Below are 24,559 nucleotides of genomic sequence, written 5' to 3'. Positions count from 1 at the left end.
TATTTCTACCATATAGATTTTTCAGAAATATTTAGTAAGTACATTTTCATTTGATACATGCGGACATCTCTGCATCAAAATGAACAATGCAATTATCCTCATACCAGTGTACAGTGGATTGCTTCAGTTAAAGGTGACATTATACCACCAGGCGTGAGTGTGATTAGCCGTTACAACCCGTTTTGAAAATCTGCCTCTTCTGACATCACAAGTGGGCATGTCCACCTAGATGCATGACGGAGGAGCAACATTTGCTACAGTCCACTGGGTAGACTGATCTATCGAACACAAATTTAGGTGGACACACCCACTTGTGATGTCAGAAGAGGCAGATTTTCAAAACGGCTTGTAACGGCTAACACCTATATAATGTATAATGGTATAATGTCACCTTTAAGGCTGGTTCTTTGAAAAAGATTTGTGAGTAGGCCCATATTGTGACATTTGATCATATACTCCATAGTTCGTATACAGAACATGGATCAGTAGTAGCCTTGATCATATCAACCAGGCAGCAGTATTAACATAAGATCGGGTCAATGAAACATGTCATTTCATAGATGTACAACGGTTTTTCAAACGCTGGAGGCCATCAGGGAGAGTAGGGGGGAGGCAGAGGTCCGTCTGTGAGCTTCTCGTAGGCAGGAGGGGCATTGGGAACCTGAACACATGGGAAGACAATACCAACCATTAGACAATACAACTACTTGTGCTTCAACTGTTTAACCCGCCGTTAAACATACTGTGATTGCAATGGGAATAATGATGTTCCTGTGTTTTTTTGACGTCTTTGTTGTCATCAAGCAAGTCACGTTACTTTCCTCCCTCCTGACACGTTTTTTAATCTTTCATGCCTCTGGTCTGGTGACTAAATAATCTCCAAAGTGCTTCAAATCTCTCGTTTGGACACGTTTATTTTTACTATTATTTTCCATGGTTGAATGTATTTAGGGGTATATATTGTGAGTAACATGGTACGGTTCAGACAGAGGTAAAGTGATACAGGAGAGGTTGTACGTCTGTCTTACCACAAGACCCATGCTGCCACATTCAACAAGGGCCATCTTGTTATCAGCAGAGGTGTCGCTGTATTGACCTCCTGCGTACCCCGGGGATCCAGACCTGGGGTTCTGGGAAAAGAAAATAATAATCATGGGTGCTGTTGGCTCAGTCCATGTCCAGAAATAAGGTCTACAAAGACATGGTATAGACATGGTATAGGAGATGAAATGCAATAGGACTATGTTCATTCAGATGTGGAAAGAACTTGTGGGCAACAGGCCCATGATAGTTGATGAAATTGTGAATTCAACATTTTAATTTAATAGAATTGCTAAGAATAGGACCATCAATGGCCACGAGGCCTTTATCACTTAATATTTCACTTTTCTCTATAATTTCTTGACTTTATTGCTAGGCTATATCTTAGTTCTGTCAATAAACAATTAACCTAGTTGTTGTTCAATAGCAAATACTATTACACCATTTAAAAACGTTTTATCCAAATGTAGGCCTTTTCACAATATAGGCCTAATTGTCCTTTGATAAATCACGTCACAGTGTCCCACTTAATCCCGAATTTGTATAATTTCTGTAGCCAATTAATTTGACACATTTTGACATTTGAAATGGTCATCTTACTCTGAGGACTTGATAGCCCTTTCGTCTCCTGAAGTACCAGCAGCTCACGATCAGGAGAGCTGCTATAATGATGACGAGCAGAGCAACCCCTACCGCCCTGCAGACACGTGGAGAGAGATGAGCATCAAACAACGAAGAAAAAAAATCAAGAGCCATCGTATTTTGATTGTTTTAGATGATAATTATGGTTGACTGACTCACTCTTCAGCTCTGACGAGGCCACCGCGTCTACTGGCGAAGTAAATGTTGAATTCCCCACGAGGCATCCCGTCAGTGTGGTCACACGACATACACCTAAAGTTACCTTATATTAAAACATATATATGCATACATACATAGGCTACATTAATAGGATATACATATACATATATATATATATATATATATATATATATAATATATATATATGCATACATACATACATACATAGGCTACATTAATAGGATATATATATATATATATATGACAACACATTAACATAAAGTATTATTATTAAGATAATATAACTCCATAATCTTCACTGTTGCATAGGTGTAGTAGGCTAGTTCATTGCTTGTTATTAACTCTCTCTATATTTTTTAATTAAAACAAAAAACACCCAGATAACAACTCTTTCCTAACATTAGAGGAAGGTAAAAGTTGAATGTGGATTGATTCCAAACAATCAATCACTCAATTTCAGTTGGTAACGGTTGTCTACATACATTAAATATTATTAACATAATAGGATCATAATGCAAGCCTAACCCAAGAAAAATTAAAAGCACGTTGTCTTACCGAAATTGGATAATCAAATTGAGGCGTCGTGGCACCGTTGCTTATTGCCTGATCGTGTGAGGCTCTGCTGCTGTTTCTCTGCTCAGATGCCTTTGGTCTCGGGGCAAGAGAAGTAGGAGAACCAACACTCATGATTGTCACGGGTTCGGGGGCTCATGGCTAAATCCATTGAAGCAGAGTAATTAGCGTGAAACCCTGCAGCCTTGAAAACTATTTCGACTGGTGAAAAACAGCAAGTCTGATGACTTCCCAGGTGGGAGTGGGAAGTCAATTCTATTTTGAACTGCACAGACTATAGAATATTCGAACAATCCTGTTGTTTTCTATAGACGTACTTCTTATAGATAGGGCCCACGTTTAATAAACTTAATAAACTAGCCTCTAGATAAATAGCCTACCTTTAAATAAAGAATTTACATATATTTTTCTAATTTTCAAAATGGTAAGCCTAAGGATAGAAATGTAGCCTAGACCTTTACACCTGGAGTATATAAGCATTTGAGGATTGGGCCCATATAATTGTAATTATTATGTGATAGGCATAGAATACTACATTTAGAGAATGTCTTGGACTTGCTTTGATTGTAATAACAGAAGCCATGACTTTATGAATGAGTGTGATCATCAGCCAATAATGTTCTGCAATAACTGCTCACAGGTAAAGCTGCTAGAAATAGCATCTTAAACACTGTGGTCTTACCTGAAAATTGTTCCAGTAAAACTCGGCTGTTGTAGTTTCGCGCCGCGCCGCTGGAGGGAGATATTGTTAAACATAATTTTCCGGTTGGCATTTATTCTGCGATGGTTCGTTTTTTCTCTTATTTTTTTTTATCATAACATTGACATCCTTTCTATTTTAGTGCTTTGATATTTCAAGAGCAAATTGAGTAAAATTAAACCGCGATCGATTCGGTGATGGATTATTAGGCCGGTTTGGGTGATTCCGTCCGCATGTTTACTGTGAGACAGAGGAAGAACACACCCACCGCGTCTGGATTATTGTTATTACTCGGAGGAGTTTTGAGCAATGCAATGGAAAGCCAGCTAGAGACGCTACTCGTCCCCTTCAAATAATGTTTACATTTCATCAAAACCTGAGGTAAACACAATTACTCAGACTCAATGTACCCAGATTAGCTAGTCCTCCCCACGGTAGACTTTTTAAAGGACCTCCCGCATCCAGCGTGTATTTTGATTATGTCTGAGCAGCCAATCAACCTGAAGCCCTTGGTTAGGTTTAGGCTAGCTACCTGCGTCAAAGTCAGGTTACTTATTACCAGTGTTAGTACCGTGCTATTAAGTTATTGTTTAGCCTGAATGTAGCCTAGTGGTTGGGATACAATAGAAAGGTATAAGCAGGAAGACACATGCGAAGATAGTCCTCCTATTCGGCAGCTCGATTTATCCATGCCACCTTGTCAATAAGTTTGAAAGACAGCGTTCATTCATATAATTTGATAAACGCAATAGCTTTGTCAATAAAGTTGTCCCCTCGGCGCCAACATCACTGCTCTGGTAGAAACTATAAGCTAAATTTAGACCAGACATATTTTGCATTATGACCAATTCTTTCAGTTCTGTAGTAAGAAAACTCCACTACTGTAACAACAACATTTAATAACAATAATACCTCGATCTTTATGAGTATATCAACTTTATTCTAGTTTAGTTTATCCCAGCTGACCTTTACTCGGCCTAACTTATTATTTACAGTATAATAACAGTATTCTGTCAATTTCATTCATCCCAACTGAAATTATGTTGCAACAGTCAGTAGTAGGCATGTACAGGCTAAAGCGTTTTCTTTGTATTTTATTTAACTTTTTCATTTTTCTCTTCAGGATTATCAAGATGTGAGGAAAACATGTGGAAAGTGATGTCACTGAGCAACAAGTGGAGCGACAATTCATAACTTCCTGAACCCTAACCTCAGCATGAAAAATGAAGATATGCCTAAACCTCCCATTACTACACTAGCTGGAATATCTGGCCTCACAGACTGTAAGTGGGGACGGGCATTGGAAATTAGCTAAGGCTACAAATGCTATGATGCTTTCTGTTGGATTGTTGTACAATCCACATGACTTGTATCTGTCCCTATCAAATAAACCATAAGTAAGTAAGTAAGTCTATGAGATCTACCTGCTCAACTGTCAGACGGTACCTAAAAACAATAAAGGCAGATGACCGTCGCTGCCGTCAGTAACACCAACTCACAATTTGTCAGAGGTAATCCTACAAGTAGCTAATGACATACAGACTGATGGTAATGTGAATGCATGAAGAGTTAAATTACTCTTAAAGGCATAAATCAACCAAACTCAGATTTACTGCAGACGACTAATTTGTTAGTCAATATATTCACCATTCTCTGTAAATATAGTGAAATAATGCATCATTCAACATTAATGATTAATATGATATCCGCTAATTCAAGAAAAAACACCAACATTTTGAACTTTACCAAATGTCTTTTTACTGCCTTTGTTTCAACAAACATGTATAGACTTACATTCTTCGAACCTGCATGTGCATATCCTCAGGTGCATTATCGCTCTTAAATTTGTATTTGTCAACCTCTCCTATTTCCCCTACTTATTCTGACATGTTTTTTCGAATCCTCATTTTCAGTGTGGAACCACCTTCCCTTGCCGTCTCCACTTCCTGCCACCAAAGCTCGGAGCTTCCTGTACAGCAGAAGGATAGCAGAAGATGTCTTCCATCTCCTGGCCTGTCAGGACGAGAAGCTGGTGTCCCAGCTGGCCCACAGCCTCAGCCAAGTCTCCACCGAGGACATGTGGGTGTTAATGTCCATCTATTCCATGTCTGATAACTTCATCCACTGCATTTGGGTTTCTCCAACTGCAGTATATATGCAAATTGTATGACAAAACTTACCTACTACCAAAACTATAAAACCAAACTACCTAATGCTTTACTCTCAGGGTGGTAATAATTAGCATTAAAGATATGTGCTGATTACAGTTTTATCCAAGATAATACGTTCAGTACCTAATTAACTCTTTGGTGTAGCCAAAAATAATCGAAGGAGTCCTAGAAACGCTCTACATTGTAACTTTTCTTGTTCTTTATATAAGTGAAAAACAAGTTGTGGCTGCATATATTTCATTAGTGCATTACCAACCCAAACCACTAGGTGGGCCTAGGCCTCAGATGCTGCAACCGGGTCGAGCTCTGGGGACTGAAGTCCCTGGATGAGTAATACTGGCTGTCACCTTCCTGGAACTATGCAGGGATGATACGAAGCCATGTGACACGGGGTGAACATTATCACACTGCAGAGGTGTCCATCCAAGGGTGGATTAACTGTCCCCGTAACGACGGTCATCAGAGTACAGTTCAGATAGTCTTTAGTGGGTATTGGAGGCTAGTGTAATGCCAGAACAGCATTTAGCCACACCATCACACTACGCCACCACGGAGACCTGCGCTGTTGACACCAAACACAAGGTTTGTGTGGCTGCTGCCAAATAGTGATCGTTCCATACGCGTGATGCAAAAGGAACCTCGATCTACTATATTTTTTCCACTCATCCATGTGGTTGATAGTCTTGCTCGTGCAACCCTATGTGTCATTTGCCAGCACTTATAACTTTTAGTTATCACAAATGCAAAAATGGCATTCATGTGATGAACATAAAGTATTATGAATAACTTAATGTTATTCTCTTTGGTGAATGATGGTCTTTTGCATCTATGAATATTGCTTCATATAGCAGCAGATGCTTTTATCCAAAGGGACTTTCAGATTCAGATGCTTGTTGTTAAGGAGCTGCCAGGAGCTGCGTCGGCTTCTTAGGCAGCTGACATTGGAGGATCAAACCCATTACCTGAGAGTTGAAAACTACCACTGCACTATCCCAATTCCCCCCAGTGCATCTCTGGGCTCCTGTCAGCATTTGGAATAACTCCCAATTAGGGCTGGAACTAACCATTGTTTTCATAGTCGATTCATCTAATAATTATTTTTCCTCATTAATCATTGAGTCTAGAAAGTCCCATAAATAATAGCAAATGCCCATCAGAATTTACCAGAGTGCAAATTGATTTCTCAAATGTGCTTGCTTTTTCTGACAAGCAGCCAAGGAAAAGTGTTCATTTTATAATGATCCATGAACCAAAATTGAATTTCTGAAGCGATAAGCAGCAAGTGTTTGGTATTTGTGATTGATAAATGATGCAATGGTAGGGAAGTCATCTTAATGTACTGAGCTCTAATTAAAATGCTAATAACATATTCCTGACTCTTTAATCCATGAAGAGAACCAAAGGAGAGTGTGGAGATCGATGGCCCAGAGGGAGAGGTTCCCGTTCTGCTCCAGACGCTGCTGTCTAGACACCCCAAGGTCTTCCTGGAGAACAGGACGGGCCAGCGCAGGGCCCAAGGAGGTAAGGTAGAGAGGAGAGGTAGCCTCTGATTATTACCTGGAGCGCAGCCTAGTCCTGGTCTTGGCATTGCTTGGTTTGATATTTGTGTTTTAGTATACTAATATAATGTTCATAGCTTGTGTGCAAGTGTGTTATTGCAGTCAAATAGTCAAATATGGTTTAAAGAATGATCATTCTTTTATGTCCATTATTCACCAATAAACCACTACTACCTGAAAGCTAGGGACATTGATAGTATTATAGTAGTTATAGTTTAGTGAATGTTGCATTTTATAATAGCAGAAAAGCTAACTATAGGAGTTAAGACTTTTATAATGTTAATAGTCTGATGTATCTAATTTCACTTTCTTCCAGCCCCAGAGCCTAGTGTGGTGCTGGGTAAGGAGGTGAAGACGTACAAGCGCAAGCATGGGGCAGCTGGTGAGCAGCCCAGAGCCGCGGAGGCTGGCCCTAACGTAGAGGATCTGGACACTTTCAATGAGGGTGAGATTTCAATGAGAGTTTCCACCCCTACATCCCAGAACAGCTTATGTTTTGGTTATGTTTTCTGCTTATGTTTCTGCTACATTCGTTGAATATATATCCAAGTGCATGATATATAATGGTAATTTGTAATTTTTCTGTTTCTTTATTCTTCTGTAATATTCCATTTTTTTTTACATTATTTGTTGCGCATTACGCAAAGCGATATTTGATGATTAGAGTTAATGCCAAATTGTCTTTATTCTCTTCATTCTCTTCTCTTATTTCAACATTTCTTTGTACAAAGCTGTCCAGAAGAAGTCGAAGAGGCCCCAGGAGAAGGGCGTGTTTCAGGAGGAGAGAAGGCCTCTTGGGGAGTGTCAGCAACATGACAGGGGCCCAGAGGAGGCCTGTCCAGAAGACACACAGGAAGGCTCTCCGAAGCCCACCGGTCGTGACAGTAGGTCTACTATGTATAGTCTAGTCTAGTCTATGTATAATCCCTGATTCCAGCAGTCCCACTATGTTATATAGCAGGACCTCTGGGGGGGAGAAGGCATAGAGCCTGGGCCGGAAACAAGGAACTGCCAGGGGGCGGAGTTATGCCTTGTTTCCGAGGAAGAAAACTTCTACAGTGGTCATTTGAAACCATGACAGACAATTTGTTAGGGTTAACTAATGCCGGCCGAGTGTGTGTTGACTTTAGTTTTTTCGTGGGCTAACCTGGCCTGTAGCGTTGCAGCTGGGTCTGCTCTGCTTTGCGATGCAGATTTTCTTTTTGACAATTTTGCCTTCTCCACGGCAGGTACTTAAGCACCCCCTGCAGCTGTTTCAACAGCTGGGCTGTGGGCTGAGTTCTGTGATAGCTTGCCTCTGCTGAATTGTAGTCTTTGTTCTGGGGCCGCTGAGCTCAGGACAATGGGTATGGGGATGAGCTTGGATGTCTCCTGTTTTGGACAGTTTCAGTCTGTCTCTCGCTGTATTCTCATTCATAACATCATACATCGCAGACAGGAACTGTGTGTGTGTGTGTGTGTGTGGACTAGCTTGTGGTTGATATATATATATATTAGCCCTAACCCTAACCCTACTAACTAAAATCAAAATGATAACTGACAGCAATCCCCACTGAAATGTCATACACACCACACAAATGTCATGTTATTTTGGTCACAAGTTTACTCACACTGGTGAAAGGCAGATGGTCATGTGATTCAGGCCTTGTGCTGCTTTAACGAAGCCTGTTAATGAAATCGACGGCCTTTACGATACGTCATTACGAAAGGCAGCTGACATGCAGGCCTACCAGTTGAGTCATTCCTCAAATAACAATAGGGGAACTTGTCTGTAATAAAGAACCTTGTTTTACTCTGACCTTATATTTTCTGTTGGAGAGTTTTGTCATTAGCAACATTTACCGTGCTGTATCCTCTACTAATGTAATGTAGTCATGATGCACTGTGCATACAATTTTATAGTGATATATTACATTTTGTGCATGCTAGTTTGTCATCAATGCTAGTATTTGCATCAAGACTTTTTGACCAACATTATCAAAATGGTCTTCCCTGTTTAGTTGCTGCAAAGACAAACAAAATGGAGGAAAAGAATTGGAAACTAAACCAGCCCAAGTTGACCCCTGAAGGTTTTTTCACTTTGGTTCTTGTTATCTAATTCTAAGTCGAAATTATACCTGATTTAATGCATATTTATTTAACAGAACTGATAGATTCCCCAACGTTTAAGGGATTTGTGGCAAGTATGGATGAAATTCTTGAGAACCTTGAGGACGTGGACTTCACTGCCAGAGGTAACAATATGTTTATATTATTTTCTATTTTCCATTTATTTTCATTTTCAAATATTTTAAGTTGTAACATTTGAACTAGCCCGTAGCATAAAAATATCTGCAATATCTGTAATCACTGCTGATCTATAATGTTTCAATAATATTATCAATAAAGTCACACCCTATAACTGATGTATTCTACCAATTATATTCAGTTTCTTGTAATCTGCAACCTCACCGCTACATGTCACTAACATCTACACACTGCACCTTTAAATATTCATACATTTTTCATCATTCAATATCTCGTTGATAACCTCAGGGAGAGCAATTGCTTCAGTTTAGAGTTGGGCGTGATGTTAACAAATTAACTTGTCTCTACACTAACCAGGTGAAGATGAAGATGAAGAGGATGAAGATGATGAGGTTCCCCAAGAACTGTTGCTTGGGAAAGACCAGTTGAATGAGCTAAGCAGTGAGTCAGCCAAAATCAAAGCTATGGGCATCACTTATAAGGTAAGACATTCTTGTTGATAGTGTGATTGTGTGGTTGAATGTTCACAGATAGATATTTAGCCATTGAAATAACTTATTCAAAAGAAGTGTAACATATACTATGCATTTTATTTTTATCCCCTCATTTGTCTCATACATAGCTGCCAACCATCAAGCTTATCAAGATTTTAAACATCCTTGAGAAAAACATTCGGGATGGTGCCAAACTGTCAATGTCAACGAACCGTGTAAGTCACCGAGCGCGTTCACCAAACTGTCTGTCAATGGCACAGAAATGTAGAGAGGGAATTATTTTTTGAGGATCAAAATTGTGATGTCTTCTGCTCTGTCATGTGCTTTCTCTTGACAATGCTCAGATCTTACCAACATCCCTTTTATTTGCCAACCCTTACATAGACCCTTACATGACACCCCCACATACTGGACATTTTTTATTATAAATTAATCAGAATTGAATTGATTTGAATTGCGTCCAATGCCATTCCTGTCTCTCCCATCTCATTTACCTGTCTCTCTCGTCTCATTCACCTGTCTCTCCCATCCCATTTACCTGTCTCTCCCATATCATTTACCTGTCTCTCCCATCTCATTTACCTGTCCCTCCCATCTCATTTACCTGTCTCTCCCGTCTCATTTACCTGTCTCTCCCGTCCCACCAGGCTGACGACGCTGCGGACGGCGACCGGCGGGCCCCGGATGACCTCATCGAGCGCGTGACCAACTCGGCCGACGCCTGTCTGACGGCGCTCCACGTGATGACGTCGCCGCAGATGCCCAAGGCGGTGTACCTAGAGGACGTCATCGAGAGGGTGCTTCAGTACACCCGGTTCCACCTGCAGGCCAGCGTCTACCCCCACTACGACCGCGCCTACAGGGAGGAGCCCTGCGGAGGTCAGGGGGGGGTGTGGTGGTTAAGAGTGTGGATGTTATGGAGGTTAATGTAAGGGACATTGTCGAGGCCTGGCTGGAAATGATGGAATGAGTAGGGGTGAACTAGAGGAGTTCACTCTGGGTATTGGGGATAAAGGAGGGTTTCACGTGATCTTGACACTTTTTCCACTTTAGAAGGATTTTAATGACCGTACCAAGATGGCAGAACGTCGGGATGTGCTACATGATCACATGATTGGAACCCTTTGATTGCTTCTTCTTATCTTAATATGTCAGCCTGGTATTTATTTTTTTATGAGTTAATGACTTTGATGAAATGGATGCAGAAACGTATTGATGCTTGTTCAAGAATTCACAAATGCCGCTATCATAAAAGACGATGAATAAATAGAATATTGATATGATAAGAAATAGAATAATTACACATTCATATAATTCGAGACTTGAGTTTAAATAAGTCCAAACTGTTTCCCCCGTCGTGTGTTCCCTAGGTAGCAAAAGGCCGAAGTGTCCCAGCCACAGGCAGAAGGCCGCGGCCGTTGTGTACGGCAAACTGTGTGACATCATCAGCAACCTGTCGGCGCTGCTGAGGATCCAGCTGCTCACCGACACCACCGTCCTACAGGTCAGAGTCAGACCCGTTACACCACCGTCCTGCAGGTCACAGTCAGACCCGTTACACTACCGTCCCGTTACACCACCGTCCTGCAGGTCACAGTCAGACCCGTTACACTACCGTCCCGTTACACCACCGTCCTGCAGGTCAGAGTCAGACCCGTTACACTACCATCCCGTTACACCACCGTCCTGCAGGTCACAGTCAGACCCGTTACACTACCGTCCCGTTACACCACCGTCCTGCAGGTCACAGTCAGATCCGTTACACTGAGGGGGGATGAGTAGCAGACTTATGGTCACTAGTTTATTCTTCTACCTGTACACCGTTTACAATGGTGAAGAGTTACAGATACATTTTGGATTTAAAAAAAATACTGTTAAAAACATACAAATTAAATGAAATGATTTAAATCTAATACAAAATAAACGAAAAAGAATTCAGTTTGTGTACTTAAGAAAAACTGTGAGATGTAAGTGGGTGTATGACATTTATGGAGTGGGTTTTTAAAATAAATAATATAAAAATAAAATAAAAATAGCACGTTATTTGACACGGTATTATGTTGTTTTTTTCTTAATCCCCCGTTCAGGTGACCTCCATGGGAATGACGCCGTTCTTTGTCGAGAACATCAGTGAATTGCAGCTATGTAGCATCCAGCTAGTGACTGCAGTGAGTCCCACCCCATTGTAGCTAAACTAGTTTCTGCATCTCTACAAGCTTTGTTCAACTGATTCTTTTGAATATGATTGAGTTCAAGAACAGCCAGTCAATGCTTCGGCCCCGCCCCCTCCTTTTCCTCAGGTGTTCGCCCGGTATAAGAAGCACAGGCAGCTGATTCTGGAAGAGGTGTTCACCTCCCTGGCCAAACTGCCCACGAGCAAGCGCAGCCTCAGGCAGTTTAGGTAGCTGCGGCAGATGCTACTTGCTACATGCTCACCTCATCAAAATATGTACATTTTTCCATGAATCAGTAATTGTATGATTGTGGGTTACGGTGAACTTGTCCTTTAAGTCAAGTGTTATCATATCTTATCCTATAGACCTTATTATATGTTCATATGTTCTGGTAGGATTAACCGCAGCAGTGTGGATAAGGAGCCCCAGTACATCCAGATGGTCACAGCTTTAGTGCTGCAGCTCATCCAGTGTGTGGTTCATCTGCCCTCTGAAAAGAACGTGGAGACTGTGCACGACAAGAAGGTATTCATTTATATTTGCCTTCAATACATATTTCAGTTTATTGAATGCATATATTTATGAATTTTTTTTTGTATAATATTTCTGTATGATTTTAGTCGGATCAAGATGTGCTGATCACAAACTCCTATGAGGCCGCCATGAGGACGGCTCAGAACTTCTTGTTAGTCTTTCTCAAGAAGTAAGACAACTTTTTCCGACTAATAATCAAATAATAATACACGCTCCATACCATGAACATGAGACACAGCTTGATTTGAATTCAACTCACCCACATATCAAAGTGGTTGAATGTCATATAGCTCACTCTTGTTTGTTGTGTGTGTGTATGTGTGTGTTTGTGAATGTTGTTTTGTACGTGCGTGTGCATGTGTGTGTTGTTAGGTGTGGCAGTAAGCAGGGGGAAGATGATTACCGGCCGCTGTTTGAGAACTTTGTCCAGGATCTGCTGATGACGGTGAACAAGCCTGCGTGGCCCGCGGCTGAACTACTGCTCAGTCTACTGGGGAGACTCCTGGTAGGGAACTAGCACTCAATATAAAGTAGTACAAAGACAAGGCCTAGCTTACGTAGCTTCTCTACATTGTGAGTTCAATCCAAAGTAATGGCTTTATCTTACTGACTAGCCGGCAGTTGATTTCTAGGAGGATGTCTGGGATTTGCAGTTTTTTGCTTACACTCACTTGTCGTCCTGCATGTTACTTCAATCCAAACTAGAACAATGCGATGGCCTATGACGGCTACTGGCTTCCCGGCCGGAGATTTCCTTAAGGATTTCTGTGATTTGTAGACGTTGGATGAAGTGGCTCTTTCTGCTTCCTGTTCCACTCCTCAGGTGTACCAGTTCAGCACCAAGCAGACAGAGATGGCTCTCAGGGTGGCGGCGCTGGACTACCTGGGCACCGTCGCCGCCCATCTACGCAAAGACGCAGTCGACAACGGGGCGGACAAAACAGCCATCCACCACATCCTCAAAGAGGTAACGTTGATCATGTCAACTCCTGTTATACGACACACCATGAACGTGTACATGGATCGATTTTAACGGGATCAGGCCGATTGCATGTTTTGTGGATCGTCGCCCAGGTACCTGGCAGGGAGGAGACCCTGAGGCTACAGAAAGCCCTGCTGACCTACCTGGAGGACGACCGGGAGAGGGACTGGTCTCTGGAGGTGAGTGGGTTTGTTGTGTTAAGTCATGTGTTAAGTCATTCATTCACTTTTTACATGGGCTTAATTAAAACTGTCACTTTCAACTGCAGGTATTACTTTTGTCCACAATGAGATTTTCTTACCTTTTTCCAACAGAGAATTATTCTTTATATATATTATTTATAATTTTAACAAAAAAGTGATGTCTGCAGTGAAATACATAATGCATGATAAATAAACGGAGCCAATGACTTCATAGATGGAAAGAGGACACTACGCCAATGCGACGCTCGTAAATGAAATCACTGTCGTTAAACTTTGTTTTAATCCAGTTTGCCAGGAGCTTTTACATCGCCCAGTGGTTCCGGAACACCACCACCGAGACGGAGAGAGCTGTGAACCTCCTGAAGCACGCTGAGCTGCCAGGCGGTCGACATCTGGGCACGGACGTGGACTCTGCCTCAGACGTCGTACGAAGGGCAGAGAAGCGGAAAAAGTTTTTCCGCAAAGTCGCCAAGAACATCACACCGAGGTAAATAACCCCATTACCGCGGAGTGAGTCGTTTTTGTGATTCGATTACGTTTTTTATAAACGGATCTCCGTCACTCGTTCCCCCGCTCCTAATGTCTTCTCAGCATAAATCCGTACACCGCAGACTACGAGGACGCCTGTCTGATCGCCAGGTATCTGGCCTCCACGCGACCCTTTGCGAAGAGCTTCAATGTTTACTTAACACAGGTAACCCCGTCGCAACCTGGCTATCAGTAGAGCAGAAGGCGCAGGTGTGTGTCGTCTGCGGCCGCGATTCAGATTTGCTGTTGTTTTTGTTTTTGTTGTTAGATTCTCAGGGTGCTGGGGGAGAGTGCCATCGCGGTCAGAACCAAGGCGATGAAGTGCCTTTCTGAGGTGGTGGCCGTGGATCCTAGCATACTCTCACGGGTAAAATATCCTCTCACCCAACTTCAGATATTCAAGACAAGATATAAAATCATTCTATGTCAAATCCCAAAAAAAGGAAATACAGGTGTCCCAGTTAGAAAGTACAGGAAAGTAATGGAATTAAATGACAATAATGAATCATAAAACGACTAAAGAAAAGGACTGTTATCTGAGTTCTGACTCATTAAATGCAGTGGTCTCTCACCGTGCGTCCTCCAGTCGGACATGCGGCGTGGGGTCCACGCCCGCCTCATGGACAGCTCCACCAGCGTGCGGGAGGCCGCCGTGGAACTGGTCGGGCATTTTGTGCTCAGCCGGCCCCAGATCACAGAGCACTACTACGACATGCTCGTCGAAAGGATACTGGTAATAACACATCTACAGAGTATTTTCAACAACATTTGAAGGACCGCTGCAAAGTCATGATGAGGATGGTGCTGATGATGATGATGATGATGATGATGATGAAGAAGAAGAGGCGGTTTGGGTTTCCGTAGGACACGGGCATCAGCGTGAGGAAGAGGGTGATCAAGATCCTGAGGGACATCTGCCTGGAGCAGCCGGACTTCCACAAGATCACCGACACCTCCGTCCGCATGATCCGCAGGGTCAACGACGAGGAGGGCATCAAGGTCAGTCCGGGGTCATCCTACCGTCAACAACGGCCGAGGGACAATGTTCCCCTCCGTGCTTTGTTGACTGTTTCCATGACGAAAAGCCACGTCAGGTTCTCCGCTCCTAGTTCATGATTTGAGCGATAATGTCTTGCATGGTGCATGAGTGATAAGTGCGGTATGCAGGCTCAAAATTGCTGTTTGGATTTTAGGAAAGTAACTGGCCGTGGACTCTATTGTTCAGAGTCCACGTGTTTGTTGTGCCGAAATTAAGTATTGAAATGTTTGACAGTTGATATATTGCGTTACGCCCTTCTAATTTGAGATTGGGTGGCTTGGAAAAACAGCAAACAGCAACAGTGACACTTTTGGAAAAGATTTCGACATTTTCAACCTGAAGCACCTGTAGCAACTGCACCAAAAAACCGAAATGTTCTGAAAAAATACCATCCTTGTGTCACGGCCCATAAAAGATAACTCAATGTTATGCTTATCTCTGCAGAAACTGGTCAATGAGACTTTCCAGAAGATGTGGTTCACCCCAACACCAAGTCACCGCAAGGAGGCCCTAGCAAGAAAGACCCACGTGATCACAGATGTGGTAAATATCAGTGGAACCATCCACTGTTGGGTCTAGAACCCTACCCTAACGTTTAAGTGTTTACCCTAATGGTTGGTGTTGATTGATGATTGATTTTGTTTTCAGGTATGGGCATGCAAAGATTCTGGCTATGAATGGTTTGAACAGCTACTCCAAAATGTGAGTTTGTCCTCTTTCTCGTCAAAGATTTCGATATCGATGTGTTTGTTTTTGGGTTATCTCTCGTTTTTGGTTTTATTGTTATCTCGACTTTCCTAATGTTTTTGGGTTCTATAGCTACTCAAGTCAGAGGAGGATGCCTCCTTTAAACCAGCAACCACGGCCTGCACTCAGCTGGTGGACAACTTGGTAGAACACATCCTCACGTTTAAGGAGTCCTATGATGGTGGGAACATCTTCTGCAATGATGTATTTGTTTTATATGAACATGTTGTGCCGGCGTCGGGATTAAAGGTGATCCGTCTCTTTGTTTCAGACCGTGAGAGCAGAGAGGACTCGGATCACCTGATCTCCGCCCTCACCACCCTCTACCTGTTCTGCAAAATACGAGCGCAGCTATTGGTCAAACACGCCGTGGCCATGCAGCCTTATCTGGCCACCAAGTGTCACGTAAGAAGAAGTGACTAGAACGTACTGTACTTTTTCCTGTGAGCAGCCTCTAGTGCCTTGATAAGTAGCTGTGGATGGGGGACCAGAATAAAACAATTTGTAGAAAGAAATTCCCAAGTAGGATTTACTTGGTGATTGGCGAGTTTGATTCTTTCTTCTTAAACTGTCTAGTTCAGATATGTTTTAATAGAGTAAATAGCGGCAGTGCAAAAGTTATGTTATGAGTGCAGGTTTAACTTTGATACAAGTTCCCCTCATTTTAAATTTTTGTGGGAGTGACCTAAAATAGGGCCTGATCACTACCAGGGTTAGGGGTGCGATTCCCACTGGGGCACAGCATTTTAACACACGTTGGGCAAAAGCATCTGCCAAATCTATAAATCTCTAATAAAAAAATATGGATACGAGTAGTGCATTCCAAATCATGTTGACTAGTCCGGGCGATAAACGGGCGGTGTGTTCGTGTCCTCTCTCCCTCTCGCCGCTCAGAGGGAAAACGACTACATGGTGGTCTGCAACGTGGCCAAGATCCTGGAGCTGGTGGTGCCCCTGATGGCGGAGCCCAGCCAGGACCTCCTCCTCACCATAGAGGACGACCTCATGAGGCTCATCATCAAGCACGGAGTGACGGTCGGTCTCCCTGAGGGTGGATGGGTGGTAAAGGGGATAGGCAGTCACCTCCGCTCCGTTGCAGACAACCCTGTCTTGTGTGTCTTGTGCCCTCGTGCCACAGGTGGTCCAGCATTGTGTGAGCTGCCTGGCTGCCGTGGTGAACCAGGTCACGCACAACTATATGTTTGTGTGGGCCTGCTTTAATCGCTTCTATGGTGAGGTTCATTGCAACTTAAGTTTAGATTTCATTCAAATATGCTTTAAGAGGTTGTTTTGCATAAAAAATACATAACTAGTAAATGGATGAGGATGAGGATGAGGATGAGGTAAAACATCTGCTAACATTTTTCTTATTTATGCGTGTGTATATATAAATATATATACACACACACAAACTTTTTTCTTAATCTTTTCCTGTTTTGGAAAAAAAAACTATATTAATATGTTCATATCTCAGTTACATCAAACACTATGGCCATTGGAAACCATTGGTTCCTCATCCACATGTGTGTCCCTCCCCCTGTAGGCGCTCTGATCAGACTGAAGGTCCAGCACCAGGAGGACCCCGACTGCCTGGCCCTGGTGGCTCACCAGGCGGCCCTGCTGCGCTCGCTGCTCACCGTGGGGACCCTCTGCAGACACTTTGACTTTGACCAGGACCACTTCAAGGGAGCCCACAACAAGGTACATGGAGACATTAAAGCTAGGGAAGGCAACTTATTTGTAAGCATATTTGTTGAAATTCTCTTGACATCCTGACAGCAATCCATGAATGAAATGCTCTGACAGTTATTATTTTTAATCCGGTACCTGCGGCTCTCACAGGGCTGTGGGTTCCAAAAGGGGTGGGATTTTTTTTTCTGTTGGATGTGATTGAAAGGCAAGATGGATTTTCCTAAACCAATCAGGGAAGATAATGCTCTGGTTGGTCAGAATTTAGCTGGGTGCCCTCTAAAATGTAAATGGGCTCCCTCACACAGAGGCAGGCGAGCAGTCAGAACAGAACAGATATTCTAAAAGCATTTCACTCCCAAACAGCTGACGGATGGGAATTTTATTTCAAACAGATTACACTCAAATTATTGCTCTTAAATCTAAAGAGCACCTGTAAACTTGACAAGCGGTGTTGTGAATATCTTGTCCTGTGTCCCTCTGTTTGTCGTCCAGATCGTCATCAAGGACATGGTGCTGGATCTCCTGCTCCACTTCACCACCCACCGGGAGGAGGAGGTGCAGGCCAAAGCCCTCATGGCTCTGGGTAGATCCAACACCCTCGTCACTCTGAATACCACAGAGAGAGTCTGTCTATTTTTAAAACCTGCAACCGATCATCAAGTCTAGTCAACTCTAGTTGTACAGGGCTTCTCAAAGGGCTTCAGAGGTCCATGTTAAACTACAGCCCCTCATATCCTAAAGCCCTCTAAACGACCAAGGAAACCCTCAAACCAAAGGGAAGTAACCTTGAGAAGGAACACAGAAAAGTGACCTCTAACTCCCAGGGACAGAAGTGCAAAAGTTGCCGAAAGGCCGGCAGAGATGTAACCATTAGCATCAACACAGTATTTCCCTCCATAAGTTACCCGCTAACCTTAACCATCTGGTTCTCCACACTCCCCCAGGCTCCCTCTTCATCATGCACCCGGTGCTGATGTTCGTCCAGGAGGTGAGATCCCTGTACACGGCCGTCCTGTCAGACCGGAGCGGGGCGGTGGGGCTGAAGGTCCAGGTGCTGAAGAACCTGCAGAGCTACCTGCAGGAGGAGGACTCCCGCATGCTGGAGGCCGACCGCGACTGTGAGACATCTGTTTACCTTTACGTTTGGTTTGGGTTGCCGTTGTTGTTTCAGTCTATGAACTTTACATGAACTCTATTTTATACATAGTTATCAGTTCTGATGTACCGACTTCCATGCCTCATTTTGCTATTTGTTCCATTAGCTTATGATTTTCAATTACTTATAAAATATAATACGAAAAAATGCTGTTTTTACCAAGAGGGACCTCTAAGATTACCTTAGGTAGTATATATTGTAATTACATATATCAATTTCATTTTTTTTTTTTTTTTGAATTTAGCGGTTTGTGGATACTCACCTAATAAAACATTAGACTTTTTTTTGCAGAATATAATGTTCAATTGGTATCGGTTTAGTCTAATGTCGTTTTTATTTTATTCCCTTAAGGTTTTTAGTTGAACACAAATCCAAACCTATCCTTTTAAATCTGAAAGTGATATTTATCAGACATCCAGCAGAAACGCTTGAGTAAACGGATCCCTCGTCATCATCTACCTACTCTTGTTGTCTCCTGCTGCAGGGCAGACGCTGTCCAAGCAGGAGGACCTGAAGGAGATGGGGGACATCTCGTCAGGGATGAGCAGCTCCATCATGCAGCTGTACCTCAGGCAGGTTCTGGACGCCTTCTTCCACACAGAGGCCACCGTCAGACACTTTGCCCTGAGCGGCATCGTGCTGACTCTCAGCCAGGGCCTCATCCATCCTGTGCAGGTGGGCTCACACGTTAGCAGGAACCAGCCTCGTGAGACCTTACGGATTACAGTTTGCATTTTGCGACGAATGGCAGTCTGGTCTTGGATGGGTTGTATTTTAAATGCCGCCACCCATTGTTTTTTTTTTGTTCTGAAACGAAAATGAAGAACAAAATAAAAAAAACTAAATGAGAACAGAATATAAACTGAAACTAATTATATATATTTTTGACAAGACAACAATATTGATTCTTCAGCTCCATCTTTTGAAGTGAGAAATGTTGAAGTCGGATCTAAAAGAATCTCATGAATATCGTCTTTGACCGTAACGCTCACAAACCAACTCCAAACCTCAAACCAACTTCTCTTCAGTGTGTTCCCTACCTGATCGCCATGGGAACCGACCCAGACCCCACCATGAGGAACAAGGCTGACCAGCAGCTGGTAGACATCGACAAGAAATACACAGGCTTCATTCATGTGAGTGGATCTGACCACTGAGCACCCTAAACATGATGGATGACGTAAGATGACCTGTGGGCATCTTATCCTCACTCTGGATTTTCCTTAGTAGCATCTTTGAAGCTCCAAGTGCTATATTTGGACATGGACAACATTAGATATCACAGATTCCTTTTGGTTATTATATTGCCAGGTATTAATGGTTCTATGTTGAAACTTCCCATCTGTGTGTTCTGAGCTACACACTTGACACACAAATTACCCAATTTTACTTACTTATTTTTAACTGCTGTGAGGTAAAAAATAAATGTATTTCTACTGCGTAGACAATGGGGCCTTCATTTTATTGTTATTTTCTATTGCTTTGTGTATTGCCCAGCATTTGCACTCCTCAACTCTAATCTCCATTTTGATGAAAAATACAAGTAGTAGTAGTGAAGTACAATCATTCATTCATTCATTCACTCTTCATCTTCCTCTCCTGTTGCTGTACAGATGAAGGCGGTGGCGGGGATGAAGATGGCCTACCAGGTGCAGCAGGCCATCGCAGGACCCGAGGCGAGTGTTCTCCGAGGTTTCCGGGAGGACGACACCCACTCGGCCCTCTGCTCTCACCTCTTCTCCATGGTCCGGACCAACCGCCAGCACAGGAGGGCCTTCCTCATCTCGCTGCTCAACCAGTTTGACGACAGCGCCGTAAGTAGCGCCGGGGCAATCGCTTGTCCATCAATTGATTCAAATTCGTTTTTTAAGAATTATTTTGGTGGTTTATCAAGTAAAATACCAAGAATTTCTTGGCTGGTCTTCAGAGAAAGCAAGAAGAATTATTGGTTTCTGGTAGCTTGTAATGGTCGTTTGTCATTATTACACCTAGAGATACACCTTACTCCTCTGTGATAAAGGCATATAACTTAACTTCCAACTGGGATACTGCTGGTCTGCAGGAAGGTTGTCAGAGTGAAGAGTGGATGCTCTTAAGTTGGTTGACCTAATGTTCTAATGCCTCCTGTAGAAGACGGAGGTAAATCTGTTGTTGTTCATCGCGGACAACCTGGCGTATTTCCCGTACCAGAGCCAGGAGGAGCCTCTGTTCATCATGCACCACGTGGACATCACGCTCTCCGTCTCCGGTAGCAACCTGCTTCAGTCCTTCAAGGAGGTGAGACACTCGGAGCCCACTGGTGTTAGACCACTGGTATTAGCTAAGACCCCAGGATAATTGTTGACATTGTCTATGTCGAGATCAACTCACCCCTTCTCGCGGTGTACGTGGGTTATGAAATTTGGCAGTTGGCATCAATTGATGTCCATTTTATTCCAAACGAGTGTTTAGCAGCTCCCATAGCTGTATCTTTGTTTTTTCAAACACAAGTTAGTGCATACGAACTGCCCTGGCAAGGTTGTTTTCTCTAATAGAGCCAACAAACGAACAAATACACAAGTTTCAAATCTGTGTCTACACGCCACTGTGCATGCTCAGGGACTAAGGGGTTCTCACAGAATTCATTCAACAATTTTGGAGAGTGCTTGCTCTGACAATGAGTTGTATTGTATTTTGTCCTCTTTGCAGTCTTTACGCAAAAATCCAGCACTAAAGAAGAAGAGGAAAAATTCTCCTCAAAACAAGAAACCTTGTTATGATGCTGAAGAGAGAGACGGGCGAGATAAGACGAGATCTAACATGAAGGCTGGTGACGGTGATGATGAGGATGGCGATGATGAAGTAGCAATACCAAAGGAATCACCTCAGCCTCCGGAGTCGGACTCTGAGTCGGACTCTGACTTGGAAGACGTGGACGCGGTGATGGAGCGTCTCCCTGACAACCAAGGTCCTCTCCTGGAGTTCTCCAGCGCCTCCCAGGGGGTTCTGCTGCTGCTGGTGCTCAAACAGCACCTCAAGACCCTCTACGGCTTCTCGGACAGGTAGGAGGACACAGCATACCCTGTACAACTCCCTGTTTAATCCCTTCTACATTTAAAAGTTGTATTATTATTTAATCATCTTTTTTTATCCAGGTAGGACACATTGTGATTTAAAATAAAATTTGGGGCGACTTAGCCAAGAGCGCAGCACGAAACAGGGCAGGATAGTGTAGTGGTTGGTTTGGGGCGTTCGACTCCAATTCAAATGTTTGTGGGTTTGAACCCCAATGTAGGCCACCATGAGCAAGATGTCTTACCGCCCACCTGGTCACTGATGGCATGTATCTTAAAACGATTCACTGCAGGTCACTTTGGATGGATGTGTCTGTTAGGGATGTACAAACTTAAATAAGCCTTTTTGCAGTAAAATACAGAAGTACTCTCCAGCGGATCCAGCGAAGGTGTACGACAAGACAGTGAACAGGAAGTCCAACGTGCACTTCAACCCGCGACAGACAGTGGAATTCCTCGAGACTGGGCTGGTCAGTTCAGACCTCAGCTGCCAAGTCAAAAGGAATATCGTGAAGCAATTCTTGGATGTAAGTATTTGAAAATGTTAGAAATGTTACTTTTTAAAATGACCTGTAGGTCATCATCAGAACAGCAGCTTTGTATATGCCATTTTTTGACAAATTTGCTATTGTTGAATATAGTAAATATTGTAAGAAACATAGATAATAAAACAAAATCTGGTCAATTAAATGAGTCACTCACTTTCCAAAGACTTTAAAACAGACAGAACTCTCATTTGTAACATATGCATCATGTTTATAACAAGACCAAAAACATGTCCTTAAACGATCATCCTCATACTTTGACCTCCTTGCCCGTCTCAGTTCAAACTGCTGATGGAGCAATTAGACCGCGATGAAGAGGATGAGGAGGTGAACACCGGTGCAAGGAACCAGGCCATCTCCGCCCTGCTGGGCGGCCCCAGCTCCAGGAAACACCAGCAGCCCACTCTGATGGAGACGGACGACCCGGACACTGGGGATGAGAGACCAGCCAAGGTGGGTCCTCTATGTAGTAGGGCTGAAGCTGTTTTCCTAGTGTCTCGTCTGTTAAGACCTGAGAGAACCAACCAAATATTTGCATTAATGACGCTGTCAGCAGCAAATGCTTGGGATCTTTATGAAAGGTATGACTATTATAAAACGATCATATCCGATAATCAAAACGATGATCGTTTTTTTCCTCTGTTGACAATATCTCTCCCCAATATCTGCAAACTACGTAGCCATTTTAAGATCTGAAACATAGCGGCGCCAAAAAATGTCTAAAGCTGTAAGCAGCAAATCTTTGGTACACAAACGTGATACACGACGTGATTCATGAACCCCTTCTCAACCTGTTTCATCACTCGATTGCTTACATCCGGTCCAACATTCCATCGCTTCTACGCCATCTGCCTCGGACTCCTCCACCAGAGGCGACCGAGGGCGGCGGGAGACGGGGCCGGGTCGCGGGTGGAGCTCCTGGACGTGGTGGCCGTCTGCTGCCCCGGGAACAGGGAGCGGCCGCAGATAGCCCGGGTCCTCCGGAGGACGGGCGGCGGCGGCTACACCGTGCACTGGATGTCCGGGTCCTATGGCGGGCCGTGGGCCGAGAGCCGGCTGAGGGACGGGGGGAAGCTGGTGCCCCGGGAGGGCACGGTGCAGGAGGCTGACGTCATCTACAGGAAGATAGCCCTGACCAGCGGACGGAAGCTTACGAGTAGAGTGGTGCAGGCGCTACGGGCGCTGTACGCCGCAAAGGACGGGAAAAAGTAATGGTTGATTGTTAGGCAAAAGTTGCACACACCGGTGTTTATTGTGAGATAAACGTAACACAAACCAGTAAGCCATCGTAGCCAAACTTTAGAGTTAGGAGTAAGAGGGAATGAAGTGGTTATATTTACAGTGTTATTGTAACCATTAAGGTAAGGAGGTAGTGTCTGAAAAGCAGATCATTAAATGTTGAGGGCTGTGGTAAAATGACAAACTGGCGCAGCTCCCTGGCTTGTGTAGGTCTATCCGAAGGGAGATAGAAGACTTCATAGAGGTGTCTTCCAAGGGCTGATATTCCCATACTTGTACTAAAGCAAACACCGTCTCAGAAAGACCACTAGGGGGTGCCAGCGTGTAGCAGCTTACCACGCAACATTTTGTTATGTACTTGTGCAATATTGTGAGATTTGTAATTTAACTTAAATTAATGAGTGATAACCATCTGTCAGAAAAGGTAACGTTTTACTGCAAAACAAAACCTTCTTGTACTGCATGCTGTCACTTTAATCAAGTCTAAAAAGAAATACAATGGCAGGGAACATATTTTATATTATAATGTCTTTAAACAGATTTTTATGAAATACAAAGAATATATACTTTTGGCGAAACAAATAAGCTATTGTAAATTATTGTTTAGGTGACTTGTTTGAAATTGACTTTTTGACTTTTCACCAAATTGCGCAACTTCCAACTTTTGTCAAATCTGCTCATTAAATAATGTATATGAGTATTATTGGGTGTCTTCATTGCTTAATTATCAATGGTTTAATGGTTTTTAATACTTTTCATGAGAAATTAATAAATTGCATTGAAGTTTGTCAAAGGTCTCTAAGATAGGCCTTCTGTTTCATGAAGCGGCGACCTGGCGATTTGACATGTTCAATCTTTGGCGACTCCTTGCAACGCCTTGCGACGACCAGTTCACACTGCTGCAACTTTTCCCCTGCGACGTTCTAAAACCGTCTCGTTGCAAGTCGTTGCGTCGCGAATCTTTGGTCTGAACTGGGCTAAAGCCTGGGCTAAACTGCTAAAGCCCAGCCCAGTACACCCGCGGACCCTGCTATAAGGTATGCATTACAAGATTCTACAG

At 43.2% G+C, this 24,559-nt stretch overlaps 2 protein-coding genes across 2 annotated transcripts; one reads left to right on the top strand and one right to left on the bottom strand.

Annotated features, from left to right (window-relative positions):
* Window positions 1-592: 592 nt before the first annotated feature.
* Window positions 593-1,931, bottom strand: mlana (melan-A; the record flags this gene model as incomplete). The annotated part of the gene is made up of 4 exons (XM_084486597.1): window positions 593-661; window positions 1,029-1,130; window positions 1,642-1,738; window positions 1,843-1,931. 4 exons carry the CDS (start codon window positions 1,929-1,931, stop codon window positions 593-595), a joined length of 357 nt encoding a protein of 118 aa, XP_084342723.1.
* A 1,487-nt stretch (window positions 1,932-3,418) lies between these two features.
* On the top strand, window positions 3,419-24,067 carry LOC311367780 (nipped-B-like protein B). Its single transcript, XM_084486598.1, has 41 exons — window positions 3,419-3,517; window positions 4,260-4,419; window positions 5,050-5,215; window positions 6,701-6,828; window positions 7,183-7,311; window positions 7,598-7,750; window positions 8,867-8,935; window positions 9,011-9,100; window positions 9,471-9,595; window positions 9,736-9,822; window positions 10,255-10,486; window positions 10,978-11,111; window positions 11,695-11,775; window positions 11,908-12,008; window positions 12,177-12,306; window positions 12,402-12,484; window positions 12,688-12,820; window positions 13,139-13,282; window positions 13,390-13,476; window positions 13,788-13,987; window positions 14,092-14,194; window positions 14,297-14,395; window positions 14,615-14,761; window positions 14,893-15,027; window positions 15,512-15,610; window positions 15,716-15,769; window positions 15,887-15,995; window positions 16,086-16,219; window positions 16,709-16,849; window positions 16,953-17,046; window positions 17,358-17,515; window positions 17,999-18,089; window positions 18,451-18,624; window positions 19,147-19,337; window positions 19,691-19,798; window positions 20,276-20,476; window positions 20,793-20,939; window positions 21,351-21,703; window positions 22,068-22,242; window positions 22,540-22,713; window positions 23,131-24,067. Exons 2-41 carry the CDS (start codon window positions 4,353-4,355, stop codon window positions 23,470-23,472), a joined length of 5,568 nt encoding a protein of 1,855 aa, XP_084342724.1. The 5' UTR covers window positions 3,419-3,517; window positions 4,260-4,352; the 3' UTR covers window positions 23,473-24,067.
* The last annotated feature ends 492 nt before the right edge of the window (window positions 24,068-24,559 follow it).

This window comes from Micromesistius poutassou, assembly GCF_964030765.1.
Source record: "Micromesistius poutassou genome assembly, chromosome: 22".
Classification (NCBI taxonomy): Eukaryota; Metazoa; Chordata; class Actinopteri; order Gadiformes; family Gadidae; genus Micromesistius; species Micromesistius poutassou.
This window is presented reverse-complemented; position numbering and strand designations above follow the sequence as displayed.